Here is a 16,033-nt window from a genome sequence, read left to right on the forward strand (position 1 = left end):
ATATACGTTCTAATATTTTTCATTAAAAAAACCGCAAACCGACCGCCACCTCCTAAAACCGCTCAAAACTGTAAAACTAATTCTACATTTAAAACCACGATTATTTTTTAAAAATACTAACCGACAACCTATGACAATTTTGTTTGAATTTTTTTAAAAAATTGCAAAACCGCACCGTGATCACCCTTACTAACACCGGTTGTATTAAACTATTGAAAGTAATTATATAGATTTTGGCAATTCTCCCATCTTGTTGAAGTAATTTTTTTGGTAAAATTAGGCTCAATCCTTTAGTATTAAGATATGCATCCATGAGTTAGTGCCTGAATAGTGTTACAATAACACTAGAATTTTACATGGTTGAGAACATTTTATGGAACGTGAATCCAAGGAAGACAAAACAAAAGTAGTTATGGTCTAACATGAAAGTTTGCGACTTTTCATCAGAAATTGATTATTGAACAAATATACGCAGCCACCAACGAAATCCTAAGTGCATCTTCCTTCGTACCTACATACGTAACATTCCATAAATTCTACGACGGAAATTGGCCTTCAGTCCGCGTCCGTCGATTTTTTTTGTGTTAAATCTCTGTGTACTTTTTTAATATCACATTTCCACATGAAGTGTACCACATTTTGTATGACATAGTACCACAATTTTGTGAGTAGGGAGTGAACCCAAAGAAATATTTTGATTGAGGATTTTTCACCAACTTCCCCATTCTATAACTATCTCTTATAATTATTTTTTTGTTATAATAAATGCATTTTTTAATTAAAAAAAACCTACATCCAACAATTAATTAATACAGAAAAGGAATGAGTAGGACTAAAATCTAAATCTCTAACTAGCTTGTAATAATAATAATAAAAAAAATCAGTAACTAGTATTCCCATGCACATTGCACTACTTGTGTGTATTAGTTAGTATTTGTTTGTATATAAATTTCAGTTGGTCTTAGAAATAATTTTTATACAAAACAAAAACTATAGAGATTATATAAAAAAATCATAAGCTTTAGAAATGATTTCGTTAGTGACTGCTTATACTTCAAAATTAAGATAACCAAAATTATTTCAAATATTATGTTGTTTTATAATACTTTTCTGATTTAAAATGGAATAGACGTGATATAATACCACATTTTAAGCTCTAAGACCTTTTAATAATAACAATAATAATAAATATAATAAAATAATTGTAAATAGTAACTACCATATCCTGTATTAAATTTTAAAAAAATATTCTTCAAAATATAATTCAAAATTTTGATTGTTTATGAATAAGAAATGTTGTAAAAAGCATATATTTATTCTAGCACAGATATTAGCATGCGGATACATTCAAAATCTGTCAAAATACATTCCTCCTAAATTTGCAACATTTCATGCACATCTATCATAGGACCGGATAACGTGAGTGGAATAAGAGAACAAAAACGTTCAAGTTCAATGCCTGGATTCTTTTTATATTGGAAGCAGCTAAAAGATAAACATGTTAACCATCTTCGAGTTTAGCCGATATAATAAAACTGAAACGGGACAATTGCAACAATTTATAATAGCCACCTGAAAAAAAGGAAGCCCGGGAAGAACCAGAACCGAAAAGAAAGTGTTGGTACATTTTGTTTGAAAAAAATTCAAAAACGAATTCAGATATGTTAAGTCCCGGTGGCGGGTTTTTATCTTACCTTCCGGAATGTGTGAACTACAGTTATACAAAAACTAGTACAAAGTACACCAAAATAAGCAGAAGGTACAAACATAGGTCACTGTTCGACGACGGGTCAGTGAAACTAGTAGAACACAAACTATGGTTATACAAGAAAAATCGAGCTTATATCAGTCTTAATGTTGATAGAGAAAGCAAACAACAATGAACATTTATGACACATTCAGATTCACGTGTATTTCATGATCCAATTTTTCTGAAAAACAAAGCATTACCGGTAGCCATTAGATCAGCTCCATGGTCAGCACTGAAAGGTCAAGAGGCACTGCCATCACTATTATTTGATGATGGATCAATTGAAGGCTTCTTAGTTGGTCCAGACTCTGTGGTCGAGCTCATGACCACTCGCTTGACTCCTCTTCCAACGACACCCAGATGAGTAACGCCAGAAGTGTTATTTGAATGAGCAGTGGAAACAGTCGGAGACTCGGTAATTCCACCAGTGTTAATGGCTATACCCATCTGAGAAGAGTTCATTGCTACTGAAACTGCACTTTTCTCACCAGCATTTGCTTTTGCAGACATCATCTCCAGGATGTCTGAGAGGATAGATTTTGGGTTTGAGGCGAGCTGCTGAAGATCTTCTAACTGCAATAAGAAAACAAGGTAATACAATAGCAAAGCTGCTCCAACAATTGTCGATATCTAATTAATGCTTACCTTCTTTTCTAGTTCATCACACAGATCAGTCAGCGTGTCAATCTCAGATTCTTCGTCAGCAATGGGATCACATGAATGGGATGTATCAGAAGATGATGGAACAAGTTCTCTTGATTCAGAGGAAGCCGATGTCTTTGCAGCTCCTTGACAGAGCTTTACTTCATTTGTAAGTCGCTGCAGTCTAGACTTGCAAACTGAAATAGCCTTCTGGCAATATGGAACAGCTTCTACAGGTTTAGAACCAATTTCCAAACACAGGCATACCCTAAAATTTCTTGGTTCTCATGTTAAGAAATCTTCTGGAACTAAGTATGACATAGGTTTAGAAAATGATTTTAAAACCCCGATGGGCGATGACTATAAGTCCTCTACCTCGCAAAATATACTTTCAAACTATGATGTGCAAATTTGTAAAGGATACAACTCAGCAATAAGCCGACTGTCAGGTTGAACCAGGCGCTCCAAAATGGACAGGGATTTCAAGTAGTCACTAAGTGAAGTTTCAACATCCTCTGGACAAAGCAGGAAGTTTTAATAATGAGTAAAAAATTACCACATAATGAAGCTATCTAGATATATAGCCATGATAGCAATCACTGAAACAAATTGCAAACCTCTTTCCAAAGCTACTTCTGCTAAGGCAGACAAGATATCCACCTTTTCCAGAGTATCCCCGCAGTGCTTCTCAACAATTGCCCTAGAAACATCGAGCATCTTCCATGCCAAATCCAGGTCAGATTCATCCTCATCACCATCAGCTAGGTCTTCAGTATCACTTTCGTCTTCTCCTTCTTCATTTTTCACTTCTACTGTTATTTACAAAAAGAAGAAAACTATAAGCAAAAATGCATGTCATGCTTCAAACAAATGTCACGGAAGAAAACTAGGCACACCACATCTACATAATTCCACAAAATCCTATATAAATGCATCGTTAACAGATTATACACACCCACCATCACCACACCTAAATAATTCCTCAAAATCATATATAACTGCATCTTTAACAGATTATACAATTCCACCCTCCCCAAGAAGTTAAACCAAAACATCTCAAAAGATGGATCACTCAATTGGTATAACTGGTATTTGAGCAATTGATAACACCCATTAACATTTCTGAAAATTGCAGTTCCTACTATCCATCTATCAGTTGGAATGGCAGCAGACTCCCCCATAAATGGAGAGTTCACGGGTTCTCGTCAATGCAACCCCCATCCCACACATAATTTTAAAACATATGTATATACATATTGCAGTTTTTTCATAAAAGGACACTTAGGAATTTTTTCATGTGTAAAATTATTTAAACATTGAAGTATGCACATCATTTAAAAAATATATAAGTATATACATATTGCAGTTCTTTCATAATAGGATAATTAGGAATTTTTCATGAGTAAAATTATTTAAACATTGAAGTATACATATAATCAGGTGAATTGTAATGATAAAAAAGTATGCCTCCTCCCATATTCAATAGCACACACATGCTAACATGAACTTTTAAGTTCATCAACCCATGATCAACAAAATCACCAGTTAAATCATAGCTGCACTAAGAGGAACAAAAAACTGTCGAGAAAATTTAACGATCGAGAAGCATGTATTTTCCATCTTCGATAACGCGCACATGCTAGCATAGAATTTTTTAAGTTTACCCACTCATTGTCCATTAAACGACCATTTCAATCATTGGTGAATATCGATGAAGTAAACACTAAATTCTACCTGTAACTTCATCCAGACAATTGGTGCTTCCTTCTTGTTCAATAGTAGAAACTGAAGTAGCAGAAGATCCACCATTAACAGAACTTTTCACAGAACCATCTTTATCACAATCTTCCTGAGATACCCCCTCTTTTTTCGGCATAGAAGCCAATGGATCAGCCTCTTCTTGAGCTTTACGTAAGAGTGCGCATCCGTACTTATAGTAAGCATTGACACATTCAGGAGCAAGTTCACCAAAATGTGCAACCCTGAATGTATTTTCATCATCATAAATAATTTTCAGCACATTAAAAAATTTCTGCCATAAGAATTACCAAAAGAATGTGAAATGGCTCGATTAAGTCTTGGAGCTGCTAAGTTTGTGATGCAACAACAGTGTTTGGGAGTTGGGTTGGGGGGGGGGGGGGGGGGGGGGGGGGGGATGTCGTGAAACTTTACTTTCAACTTAGAATCAGCTGAAAAAGGAACAATAAATGGAAAAAAAAAATTACGAGCATTGACTCAAAATATCATTTAGTAACTTTATTCATAACGTATCACATTAGAGGGACATCAAATTGCTTAAGATGAAGGTAGCGAAAACTAAAATGAGGAACGGGGGAATAATCCATCTAACGAACATCTTAATACCTCACCTGATTTCTAGGGCACGACTGTAGCAATCAGTAGCTTCAGCGTAATCACGTTCCTTAATGGCATTAGAGCCACGCACCATCAACTCCTCGGTATATTCCAGAGACTTCTCGCGCTCAACACCAGACACAGCAGCCGAGCTCTCTCCATTGCTCATATTGTTGCTGTTATTGCAAGTGGATTCAGCGCCACCGAAATCGACTCCCGACTCGATGGTAGCTTCCACAGAATTGAGGTTTTCGTCAGTTGCAGGACCCTGCGCCGAAGAATTTGCAGCTTCTCCCGCCATACTCGGAAAACCCTTTCGCTCCTGTGTGTTTCAAATGGAAGAAACGAGAAACCCTCACCGCGCAAAATTGAATCCGGAAGGCAAACTCGGAGAATTAATTCAAGTTCTTGATACTTTGGGCTAAAATTGTGGATGGCGGCCCAACCCATGATTTTACTGATTGACTGATGTCAGATTATTGACAAAACTTATGGATCAGCCCAATATTATATTCTATAGGGCTTTTGTCCACCCTTGTTGGGCTTACATGATACATCGGGAACGTTTGGTAGACATGATGAGAGTAATAATATGTAGACAATACAATGGATTATAAAGTGGTATTGCATGAGATATAATACCTTGCATAAAAAAAGATTTTTGTTTGCTTCCATTGTTAACCTTGTGATTGATTGAGATGGTAAAATATACTTTCGCGTTTTACCTCTGTTGACTATATTATTTACACATTACTTGAATATACACAACACGTCCGTCTCTTCACTTAGATCTACAAGCCCAGATGTATGGATTATACTATCGCTCTCCCTCGATGGTTAGAGTTTCTTCCATCTAAAATCTGAAGCGAATCCCCCTGCTTTTTGTGCCAAACGATCTGGTAATGTAAAAATTTCTAATTAATTTCTATTTTGCCAACTTTTTTTTATACATGTAATCTTCGATTTCTCGGATTCACGTCGTTACCAATGGGTTTTGTGGTCATCTCCTTCTCGTTGTTGCTACCAAAAATTAATTTGCAGGTTTGTGGCTGATTTTACCATAGACGACCCACAAGTTTCATTACAAACATAAATCGAAGGGCACAACCAGCTACTTCTCCGAAATTAATTCGATGGTGATTTCTTGTTTTGTTTGAGTAACTATAATTTTGTGCAACTCTATTTGTGCGTTTGTTTTCTTCAGATTTTTCGCAAAATGTTTGATTTCTTCAGATTTTTGTAGTCGTCAATGTTCTTAACTATTTCCAAGTTTTATTAGTAATTGAATACATTTTTGTGTAACGTATTATCATGTATTAGTTTGCTCTGTTAATTGCAGACCAAAACGTATGTGGTTTTCGTCGGTAGGAAGCCTGGAGTGTACGATAGATGGTCCGAGGCAAACGCCCAAGTTTGTCGTTTCTCTAGTGCGTGTTATCAAGGTTATGAAAGTAGGGCAGCTGCAGAGGAAGCATACAACGCTTCCTTGCCAAAACCAGTTGTTGTCAACAATATGAATGGCTCTAATTGTTCAAGTTCTACTACTACTGCACCTTCTACTCTAGAAACAAATCAAACTAAGACATTAGCCGACCTAGTAAAAGAAGTATCTGATTTAGGTCGTGAGAATCACAATCTAGGCATGAAATTGGAGAAGTTGGCTGAGGAGATAGGAAAGTTATTGGAGGAAATGGAAAATGGTTCTGTTAGTAGCTAGTTTGGGGTATTAAGCTTGGGTCGGATGTTTTTAGTTATTATTCAATCAAAGTTTGAGTAGTCAATGTTAGTCTTAATTTGCACAATTTACTTTTGAACTTTTACATGCGCATGTATTACCAACTGTGGCATGTAATGCCTTTCTTGCCTGGGTTTCGAGGAAGCAGAAGTGTTTTCACCATCTGACCAACTGCTTTTGAGTTTTTTGGTGTCGCACGTAGGTTGCATATCCAGGTATGTGAAATTTGGTCTCTACTGTGAAATTTCTTTTTGCAGTTTTCAAATATTTTCTGATTTGTATGTGTGTGAATTAATATTTGTTTTGGATTGGACGATGTCATTTGGACTTTTTTGTGTAATGGATAGTCATTGATTGCAATTCCATGATTGTTAGTAAATTGGTTATTCTTCCAATAATTTCAATATATGTAATAAAAATAAAAATGTGTTGATCATTTACATGAGTGTGCATATATAAGACAATTGAACTTGGATATGACTTTAAAATCTTTTGTAGGTGTTGACCTACTAAAGACTTCCATCATTACCATATTTTTAAAGATTATGTATTTAATGGAAGTGGTTGGTGACTTGAACTAATTAATTTTTTCTTCTTATTTAGGTGGATCATATGTATTGTGTAATTCACAATTCCAAAACTATGTTTGTACGTGTCTTCTGTCGGTCCTAATGTCTGTCTCTACAAAAAATGGTTCTCAAGAAACTGTTACTAGCAAGTACGATGTGCCTTTTGTTGATCTAGTTTCTGATGATGAAACGTTTGTGTGCTGTGAAGATGATGTATATGGCACTGAACTGAAGTCGGTCGCAGCTGAGGAACGTGGCTTTCTCGAAGAAAGTGTTCCGAAGAAGCAGAAGTTGTCTCACACACCAAAGGTAACTGAGTCAGACACTCCGAAGATGAATGCACCTGTCCGTTTGAATGTTGATGTCGGCACTAGTACAAAGAAAGAATGTATCCACTCTAACAAGCATGGAGCAAATAATGTTGTTGTTGTTGAACTCTCCTCAGATGATTCAGCTGACTAAATTTCCTCCATACATTGAAATGTGCACTTAAGCAACCATCCTTTTGATGTTTTGGAACTGTAATGTGAATAGTGTGTACTTTGTGGAAAATGTTTGTTTAAGTGCTGATAACGGTGATGTCTGTATGGAGTACTCCGTAATTTGCTTCCAACTATATGTAATTTGGTTGAATGCTGGTAGCAAGTGAAGATATTGCACTGTCTAATCTATGTTGGTTTACATTATTGGTGATATGTAAAGACATTGTACAATTTTAATGGCATTGCTGGTGTTAGGAAATGAAATGAGAATCTTCACAGTAATTGACTTGATGAATTAAAAATTCAACATCACACAAATTAAAAAAGACGCACATTGTTTTAATAAATTATGAAATAAAGTATATTTGTAGTATATTTGATACACGTTAAATTTATATTACAATGGGTATCATGTTATAACTTATTGCTACCGATCAACCTTGTACTTGTACAGAGGAATAAGTGGTTTTTAAACAGCATTATATACAAAACTTGATGTATCTGGTTTATCCAAAACCAAGATGTGCACACGCATATACTCAACATTACACAAATTCAATAATTTTATTACACAAAGAAGTGCACACGCATATGGTTGATGTATGTGGTTTATCCAAAACTGAAATTCACCTTACATAACTTGATGTATCTGGTTTATCCAACACGCAAAAGATAAACAGTTGGTTCATCAAAAATTCGACACACATCAACCAAAAACACCCTAAACCCGTTACCATTACTCACCACACAACAATCTTTTAACAAAGCAAATCCTTGCACGGTCACCTAGTCGTTTGAACAGTGCCAGATCATTATGATTGTTGAATAGCAACTTAGCGGCAGCCACTTGTTCGTCCTCCGAAAGCTCAGTCAGACTTTGCAATGCAGCCAGTACCGTATCTTGCACATCTGAAATTTTCTCTTCAGAAGACATTTCCTTGATCAAGTGTGACATCGTATCTTTCGTTATGTGAGCGAGGTTGTTGATTGCTTCGACTATGGAGTCATCACGCTCGTTTATTTGCTTTCTTTTCTTACTTTTGGAACTTGCACCTTCAACTGATTTCGACGTAGGCGTATGCGTTTCGGATATGGAATCATCAGCACCGTCGGTAGTGTTAAAAGTACGATTCTCTCCAAGGAACTCTTCAAAAGGCAGTTCGTTACCCAGTTTCAGAACTTGTTGCAGCACATTCTCAAAATTCTTTGATTGATCCCCAGTTGCTCGATCGTTTCCGAATATTTCACACCAGTCACCGTAGTGTGACCACTGTTTATGTCGTATTGATCGTAAGCTTGGTTCATGCTGCAGCAGATGCAATTACAATGGTTCAGTGAATGAGTTACGTGACTGAAGGTCAAAATACGTGGACATACATACCTTCACAATAGATTCCCATGTCTCATCCGTTACATCGATCGTGTTCTCAGTGTCATTCCATCCGACTCCACTTTTGGATAGCAAAGTCACCAAAATACTATGTGTTTTCTTCCACACATGAATTTTTGAATTTATATGAGGATTACCACGTAAATTAGTACCTGGTATTGCTGTCTGCATTGCGTTCTCCAAAAGACTCAAGTAACCCGTTTTAAAACCATTCTCACTTTTCCACCCCTTCGTGATAATCTCTTTAAGCGACTGTATTAACACGCCTTCCTCATGACCGGTCCAACTTCTCCGTGTCTTATCCACTTTCTTACACCGCCCACTGCCACTCGCAGAAGCTGCTACACTGTCCATGCTTACAGAAAAGCTTCAAGTATAAAGTCTGTCATGATATCAAAGTAGTAAGTATATATGATATTCAATACCAGAGTTGAAGGCAGTAGAATTTAGGAATCGATGTTCAATTCAAAGCATTTCAATGAACCAACAATGTTCATGACACATTGTTCAAACAGTAGCATTCATCCACAAAACAACTAACAAAAAGGCACAATAATGAAACAAATGAAAGATGTCGAACTAGAGATTACACTAACAATGAATCTTTAGAATACAAATACAACAATGTTAATTGTATGTGTTCCACATTGACATTGCGAAATCATCTCTCCAACTATCTTACCCACTGGATGACTCGAAAATGCTTATATAATCATTATGTGTATCATGTACGGGGCTGCCAACATCGTAATCATTTTCATCCAATGGATCATCAGGCATTTGATTACGGATGAAATTGTGTAATAGTATGCATGCAAGAATTATTTGGTTTTGAACCGCTAAAGGGTAGAACGATGGACTTCGAAGAATAGCCCATCTCTTTTTCAGCAAACCAAATGCTCTCTCGATAATGTTTCTTGCTTGCGAGTGTCGCCAATTGAAGAACTCTTTGTAATCTTGTGGTGTGGATGTTCGATTTCCCCAAGCATCCCTATGATATCTTACTCGCCTGTACGGAGTCAAAAATCCCTCGACATTGGCGTACCCATTATCACAAAGATAATAACAACCTGCAAGATGTTTACGTGTGATACATTACTTTTTGGAAAAACCCGGAAAATATATAATGTATAACGAAGCGAGAAGACAATTTCGACAAAATTTAACACCGTAGTTGTTAACATATTACCTCTTGGAACTTTGAAGAGATCATCCCGAGTTAACGCATCTTTTAATACTCTTGCGTCAGCCGCAGATCCCTCCCACCCAGTAAGAGCGTAGACAAAGTTCATATTGCGGTCACAAACCCCAAGCACATTTACTGCAATAGTTCCTTTTCGTGTTCTATATTTGGCTTTCTCTCGAGCAGGAACGTGTACACTTACGAGTGTTCTATCCAATGCACCTAGACAACCCTGAAACAAATAAGAGAAATAAGACTTTTATTTGACTAATGTATTTATGAAAGTACATCTCAATTAAATATGTTAGAAATTATACCTGAAACCATTTCCAAGAGTCATTGTCACAGTTCTCATCCACTGGGGAAGGCTTCACAAGAAATAATGGATATAACCTCATCAAGGCACGCATAACATCATGAAAATGTGAACTGATTGTCTGTCCACTTCGCATGTAATCATGACTAGTCACCCGATTTTTTTTATGATGCGCCAAAATAGACAAAAACATTGCCACCTTTTCTTGCTCTCGGACATATCGAGAATCTGTTAGTCCTCCTACATTCATTAGAAGATAGCACAACCTTCCGAAGGCAATGCGATTCATTCTCAGATTCACCACACACTGAACATCCCCAGCATCAATGATCATATTCAAATGGCTTAATTGAGCATTGATTCTTTGTGTCATTGTGTACGATACCGATGTTCGACGACGGAGACGACGTCGCTGGCCAACCATTCTCGTACGTTGTCGGATTAGAAGACACAACAGCAATAAATTTCGAAACAACAGTTGTTGTACCACAACAACCAGTAGCATGTTTCTACGTTTCATGTCCATCTTAGCCACAACACTCAACAAATGAGAACACATTCACATTTAGTCGCACAATTAAGACTAAAAAAAACATTGATACAACATTTATTTAAAAATTGTTTTGGGCAGTTATGGACTTATATGGAAGTTAGATAGAAAGCCATCACATTACATTGTAAACCTGTTCGTACAATGTTGTTATTCAAAATGAAGGTATCAGCGAAAAACTAAAGAATATGAAACATCAATGAGTATTTGTCTTACTCACAACTAATGGACAAAAAACGTATTCCAGATTAGCAGTTAATAATTTTATTCACTTTATTTCAACTTAAACATGTAAGGTAATATGAAGAAAACAAATAATATACCAATATAATTGAAGGTGCTATTCACTGGTCTACCCAACAGCGAACGATCAAATATGGAATTGAATGTGGCTAATGCTCTTCAAGTTGAACAGAAAATGCTTGCACTGCTGCTCCCTTCCACTGATTTCAATAAGGCTGAAAAAATAAATTACTTCAGATGAAGGTGAAAGAAAATATCAAATTGACGACAAACATGGTCAGAAGATGAAGTTTAAAACAATTTCTTTAAACTGCCAATCAGTCACCTTCACGTAACCTTTGTTTTAATTTCTCTTCAAAATCTCGTCGTCGTCGTCACCTTCAAATTGCGGAAGACATAACAAATAATTTAAACCAAATAGCATTTCAACAATCACTCACCTTGTAGAATATGCCATTAAGCCCATCCGAGAAACCCATAGCGGCGTCCTCTGATACAACGAGTGAAGAATTCTTGTTGTTATTCGCAGATTATATCTCAAATAGGGCAAAGGGCATTTGTGGAAAAATTAGGCGTTGGCTTGGGCACTGTACAAAATGGGATTCCTAATACCTCGAAGAAAATGGGATAAGTGTCAGCCGTTTTCACAGGTGAACATTGTCCTAATCACGAGAATGGGGTTATCCCTTATGCACTTATCAGCCAGTCAAACACTTGATTGGTTAACCTATCCTACGCTAATCTTATCTACCAAACACTGCGATCAAGTTGCTCCCACTTTCCACTGTGTTGTTCATTCATGGTTCTACTCGATTTCTACAAGTATCAGAGTTACACGTTCTTATATTATTCATATTAGTACTTTTTTTATAGCACAAGTATGATATTATTTCAGACTATAAAAATATAATATAATTGTTCACATTATTGACGAGCTTTGAGCGTGCAATTAGCAGGACTCGAAACTGAGACCAACAAGTCTCAGGATCTCAACCTTAAACATTGGACCACAGCCTCGTTGACTTCATATTGATACTTGAGCATACATAATGTGTGTGTGATATAAAAAAAATTTTATATACTAAAAGAAATTTAAAAGATGATAAATATTTAAAATATAATTTCAAAAATAATCATTATCTTATCTCTTTAATAATCTGATTGAAATATTTAAAACACAAATTATTTTAAGAATATAATAGGATTTCATGGCACACCATGCGTGCCAAGTAAATTTTTTTTTTGTTTGATAATTTTTTAGTACAAAAATATATATTATTTTATGCTATGATAATTGTATATTATATAATATTTACTGAGATAGTTTGAACTTTTAGATAAATTAGAGAAGTTGGAGAAAAATTGGAGAAAGATAGAGAAATGTACCAAAAATACTAAGGCCATCTCCAACCCAAAATTCTATTTTAAAGCAACTCTACTTTAAAATAGTGCAATTTCTGCACCAAATATTATATTCATCTTCAACACATCTACTTCAAATATTACTCTAAAAAAAATATTCTCAGAATATTCTTTTTTAAAAATATATTTAAATTATTTCTTATTAATTATTAAATATATATTTCTAATTTTATTAATATAATTATAAGTATCGTTTAATATTTATTTAAATTATTTAATTTAAATTGTTTAATGATTATTTAAATTGTTTAATAATTATCGTTTAATATTTATTTAAATTGTTTAATAATTATTAAAAATTTATTTAATTGTTTAATATTATACGAATTGAAACATAAATTATTTAAATGGATAAAATATAATAATACATGACTTTGAATTAAAAAAACATAGTACAAATACATGACATTAAATTAAAAAATACATTACAAATACAATTTCAAATATTTGAATGACCATATTCATCCCATAAATGATCAATCAAAGCATTTCGTAATGCAAAGTGGGCGTCTTTGTCTTTTATTTTTTTATATCGAGCGAGAAATTCTTGAAATCTGATATGTTCATTGACAACAATTTCTACCACTGGAGTCGGTGCTTCCCTCGCATCTTGAATTGGTGCACTAAGATCACGTTCATCTTCGATTATCATATTGTGCATTATAATGCATGCTTTCATTATATCATGCAAATGATTTTTCTTCCAACCACGGGCGAGAGATGCCACAATTGCAAATCGTGATTGAAGAACGCCAAATGCACGCTCCACATCTTTCCTGCATGACTCTTGTTTCATCGCAAATTACTGCTTCTTTGGACCACGCGGATCATGGATAGTCTGCACAATAGTTGACCATTTCGGTTAAATACTATCAGCTAGATAATATGCAGTATCATATTCTTTGCTTCCAATATTGTAATGAGCTGGTGGAGCAATTCCTTGTGCAAGATTGGAAAATAGACTGGACGACTCTAAAACATTTATATCATTATTGGTTCCGGACATACCAAAATATGCATGCCATATCCAAAGATCATAATCAGCCACCGCTTCTAAAATGATTGTTGGAGAACCACTACGACCTGCATATTGTCCCGCCCAAGCCGTGGGGCAATTTTTCCAACTCCAATGCATATAGTCGAGACTTCCCAACATTCCAGGAAAACCTCGTTGTTTGCCAATATAGAGTAGTCTAGCAACATCATTGGCCGTAGGTGATCTCAAGTACTGCTCAGCAAAAACTTCCACTATAGCTCGACAAAAGCGTTGCATACACTGAATTGCAATCGATTCTCCTATTTGGATGTATTCATCAGTAGCCTCTGCAGGTAAGGCATATGCTAGCATTCTCAATGCAGCAGTTGCTTTTTGATTAGTCGACAGACCGAGCCGTCCCAAACTATCACTTCGTTGTATGAAATAAACATCGTGATTCTGTATACCATCTACTATCCGCATGAAAAGATTCCGAGACATTCGAAATCGTCTACGGAACATTGCTTCATTATATACTGGATTTTCAGCAAAATAGTCGTTAAACAACTTACGATCAGCAATTTCACTGTCGCGTCGAATGAATATGTGACCCGGAATTGAACCTCTATGTGTGACTTCTTTTTCTTGTTAGATGATGTAGGAAGCAACCAAATTTTGTTCTCGAGATATAGTTGTCAGTATTGCATTGTTTCTGTTTTGGAGATTTTCGAAGAATTGAATATCATCTTCATTATCTGACAATGAATATGAGCTGGACGATATTGCATCAAATTGAAAAGTTGGATTCATTTTTGTGATATGAAGAATGCAAGATTTATGTGTTAGTAGGATAATACAATCCACATTATATAATGGTAGATTTGGAATGGTAGGTGCATTTGGAACGGTAGATGGATTTGGAACGGTAGGTGCATTTGGAACGGTAGATGCATTTGGAATGTTATGTGTATTTGGAACGGTAGATGAATTTGGGATGATAGGTGCATTTGGAACAGTAGGTGAATTTGGAAGGTTATGTACATTTGGAACGGTAGATGAATTTAGAATGGTAGGTGAATTTGGAACGGTAATTGGATTTGGAAGGGTAGGTGGATTTGGAATGGTAGTTGAATTTGGAACGGTAGGTGAATTTGGAACGGTATGTGAATTTGGAAGGTTATGTGCATTTTGAACGGTAGATGAATTTGGAATGGTTAGGTGAATTTGGAAGGTTAGGTGCATTTGGAACGGTAGATGAATTTGGAATGGTAGGTGAATTTGGAAGATTAGGTGCATTTGGACCGGTAGGTGCATTTGAAATGGTAGGTAGAATTTCTACTATAAATATACTCCTGATTGTTTGAATGAATTATCAAACATTACAAATCATACTCCAAATAATATATTTTTTCAAAGAAAATCAATGAACTCCAGTAGCCGAACATCTAACTACTCTATCGAAGAAGATAAGCTATTATGTCATGTTTATCTTGATGTCTCGCAAAATCCTATCATCGGTATAAACCAATCCAAAGATCGATTGTGGAGTCGTATTGAAGAAGCTTTCAATGGCAGCAGATCGAATAACATGCAAGAACGCAATAGAAGATCAATGCAATGTCGCATGCAAGTTATCCTCCGTGCTGTTAGAAAATTATGTGGCTGTGTAAGCATAATTGAAAAGCTGAAGCCGAGTGGCACATCCGAGGAAGATATTGTAAGTCTTTAGTTTTAAAATATTCTAGATACGCTAATTTTATTTTTATATGGGTTGGATATTTTTGTGCAGTTGAACCGAGCAAAAGACTTAATGATGCAAGATAAAAATTTCAGTCGAGGATTCAAATTTGATAATGTGTGGCCTATCATGAAAGATTTGGAGAAATTTTCGGCCAACGACAGTGCACCGATACCACTATCAAAACAACATGTTACAAATTTGGATTCGTCACAATCAGATAATCAAGAACCGTAATCTCCAATGTCAGGTTCTCAAGGAATAAATTCATTTTCAATTAATTTAAGTATTGATGAAAATGCATGTGGAACTCCATCTCAGCGACCACTTGGAGTGAAAAAATCCAAATTAAAGAAAAAAAGAGAAGAAAATGTATCAGATTTAATTTCTACGATGAAGGAAGGTCATCGCGATCTTATCAATGTGCTACAAAAGAGAGCTACCGATATGTAACAAAATTATGATATTAAGCTGTTAATGTTGCAAAATGAACAAAAAAAACTAGAAATTTGTCAACAACAAATAGCATTGGCTGCATTTCAAGAGGAGAATAAAATTTTGTACATGGATCTGACCATAATTGGTAATCCAGAAATGCGTCAAATGGTTCAAAATGAAAAAGCAATAATTATGCAGAAAAGAGAGGAAGAACGTCGTCAACGTGAAGGCAACACATTTGGAA

The 16,033-nt window shown here is 35.5% G+C and overlaps 3 protein-coding genes across 4 annotated transcripts; all 3 read right to left on the bottom strand.

The window, feature by feature from the left end:
* Window positions 1–1,660: 1,660 nt before the first annotated feature.
* Window positions 1,661–5,134, bottom strand: LOC140976174 (NASP-related protein sim3). Of its 2 annotated transcripts, none has more exons than XM_073440107.1 (6): window positions 4,762–5,134; window positions 4,127–4,374; window positions 3,010–3,201; window positions 2,817–2,907; window positions 2,396–2,669; window positions 1,661–2,323 (listed from the first exon to the last, which is right to left on the bottom strand). In XM_073440107.1, the coding sequence occupies exons 1-6, from the start codon at window positions 5,046–5,048 to the stop codon at window positions 1,991–1,993; spliced, it is 1,425 nt and encodes a 474-aa protein (XP_073296208.1). In that variant the 5' UTR covers window positions 5,049–5,134; the 3' UTR covers window positions 1,661–1,990. The 2 variants fall into 2 exon arrangements, with proteins under 2 accessions (XP_073296208.1, XP_073296207.1); XM_073440106.1 differs by having other exon boundaries at window positions 3,010–3,204; window positions 4,762–5,133.
* A 3,011-nt stretch (window positions 5,135–8,145) lies between these two features.
* LOC140976033 (uncharacterized) lies at window positions 8,146–9,350 on the bottom strand. The gene is made up of 2 exons (XM_073439879.1): window positions 8,915–9,350; window positions 8,146–8,839 (listed from the first exon to the last, which is right to left on the bottom strand). Exons 1-2 carry the CDS (start codon window positions 9,275–9,277, stop codon window positions 8,270–8,272), a joined length of 933 nt encoding a protein of 310 aa, XP_073295980.1. The 5' UTR covers window positions 9,278–9,350; the 3' UTR covers window positions 8,146–8,269.
* A 117-nt stretch (window positions 9,351–9,467) lies between these two features.
* Window positions 9,468–11,111, bottom strand: LOC140977876 (uncharacterized). Its single transcript, XM_073442603.1, has 3 exons — window positions 10,424–11,111; window positions 10,113–10,338; window positions 9,468–9,993 (listed from the first exon to the last, which is right to left on the bottom strand). The coding sequence occupies exons 1-3, from the start codon at window positions 10,979–10,981 to the stop codon at window positions 9,602–9,604; spliced, it is 1,176 nt and encodes a 391-aa protein (XP_073298704.1). The 5' UTR covers window positions 10,982–11,111; the 3' UTR covers window positions 9,468–9,601.
* Window positions 11,112–16,033: the final 4,922 nt, after the last annotated feature.

Source organism: Primulina huaijiensis, chromosome 5 (genome assembly GCF_012295235.1).
Source record: "Primulina huaijiensis isolate GDHJ02 chromosome 5, ASM1229523v2, whole genome shotgun sequence".
Classification (NCBI taxonomy): Eukaryota; Viridiplantae; Streptophyta; class Magnoliopsida; order Lamiales; family Gesneriaceae; genus Primulina; species Primulina huaijiensis.

Bases quoted from the DNA above. Each gene is read 5' to 3' on its own strand.
- LOC140976033 (XM_073439879.1), bottom strand. From the start codon at position 9,277: ATGGACAGTGTAGCAGCTTCTGCGAGTGGCAGTGGGCGGTGTAAGAAA. The intron at 8,840-8,914 runs GTATGTATGTCC...CATCTGCTGCAG, and splicing joins CATGGGAATCTATTGTGAAG to CATGAACCAAGCTTACGATC.
- LOC140976174 (XM_073440106.1), bottom strand. From the start codon at position 5,048: ATGGCGGGAGAAGCTGCAAATTCTTCGGCGCAGGGTCCTGCAACTGAC. The intron at 4,375-4,761 runs GTGAGGTATTAA...AAATACATTCAG, and splicing joins AGTCGTGCCCTAGAAATCAG to GGTTGCACATTTTGGTGAAC. The intron at 2,324-2,395 runs GTAAGCATTAAT...TTCTTATTGCAG, and splicing joins GTGATGAACTAGAAAAGAAG to TTAGAAGATCTTCAGCAGCT.
- LOC140977876 (XM_073442603.1), bottom strand. From the start codon at position 10,981: ATGTGTTCTCATTTGTTGAGTGTTGTGGCTAAGATGGACATGAAACGT. The intron at 10,339-10,423 runs GTATAATTTCTA...TATTTGTTTCAG, and splicing joins ACTCTTGGAAATGGTTTCAG to GGTTGTCTAGGTGCATTGGA. The intron at 9,994-10,112 runs GTAATATGTTAA...AACATCTTGCAG, and splicing joins TCTCTTCAAAGTTCCAAGAG to GTTGTTATTATCTTTGTGAT.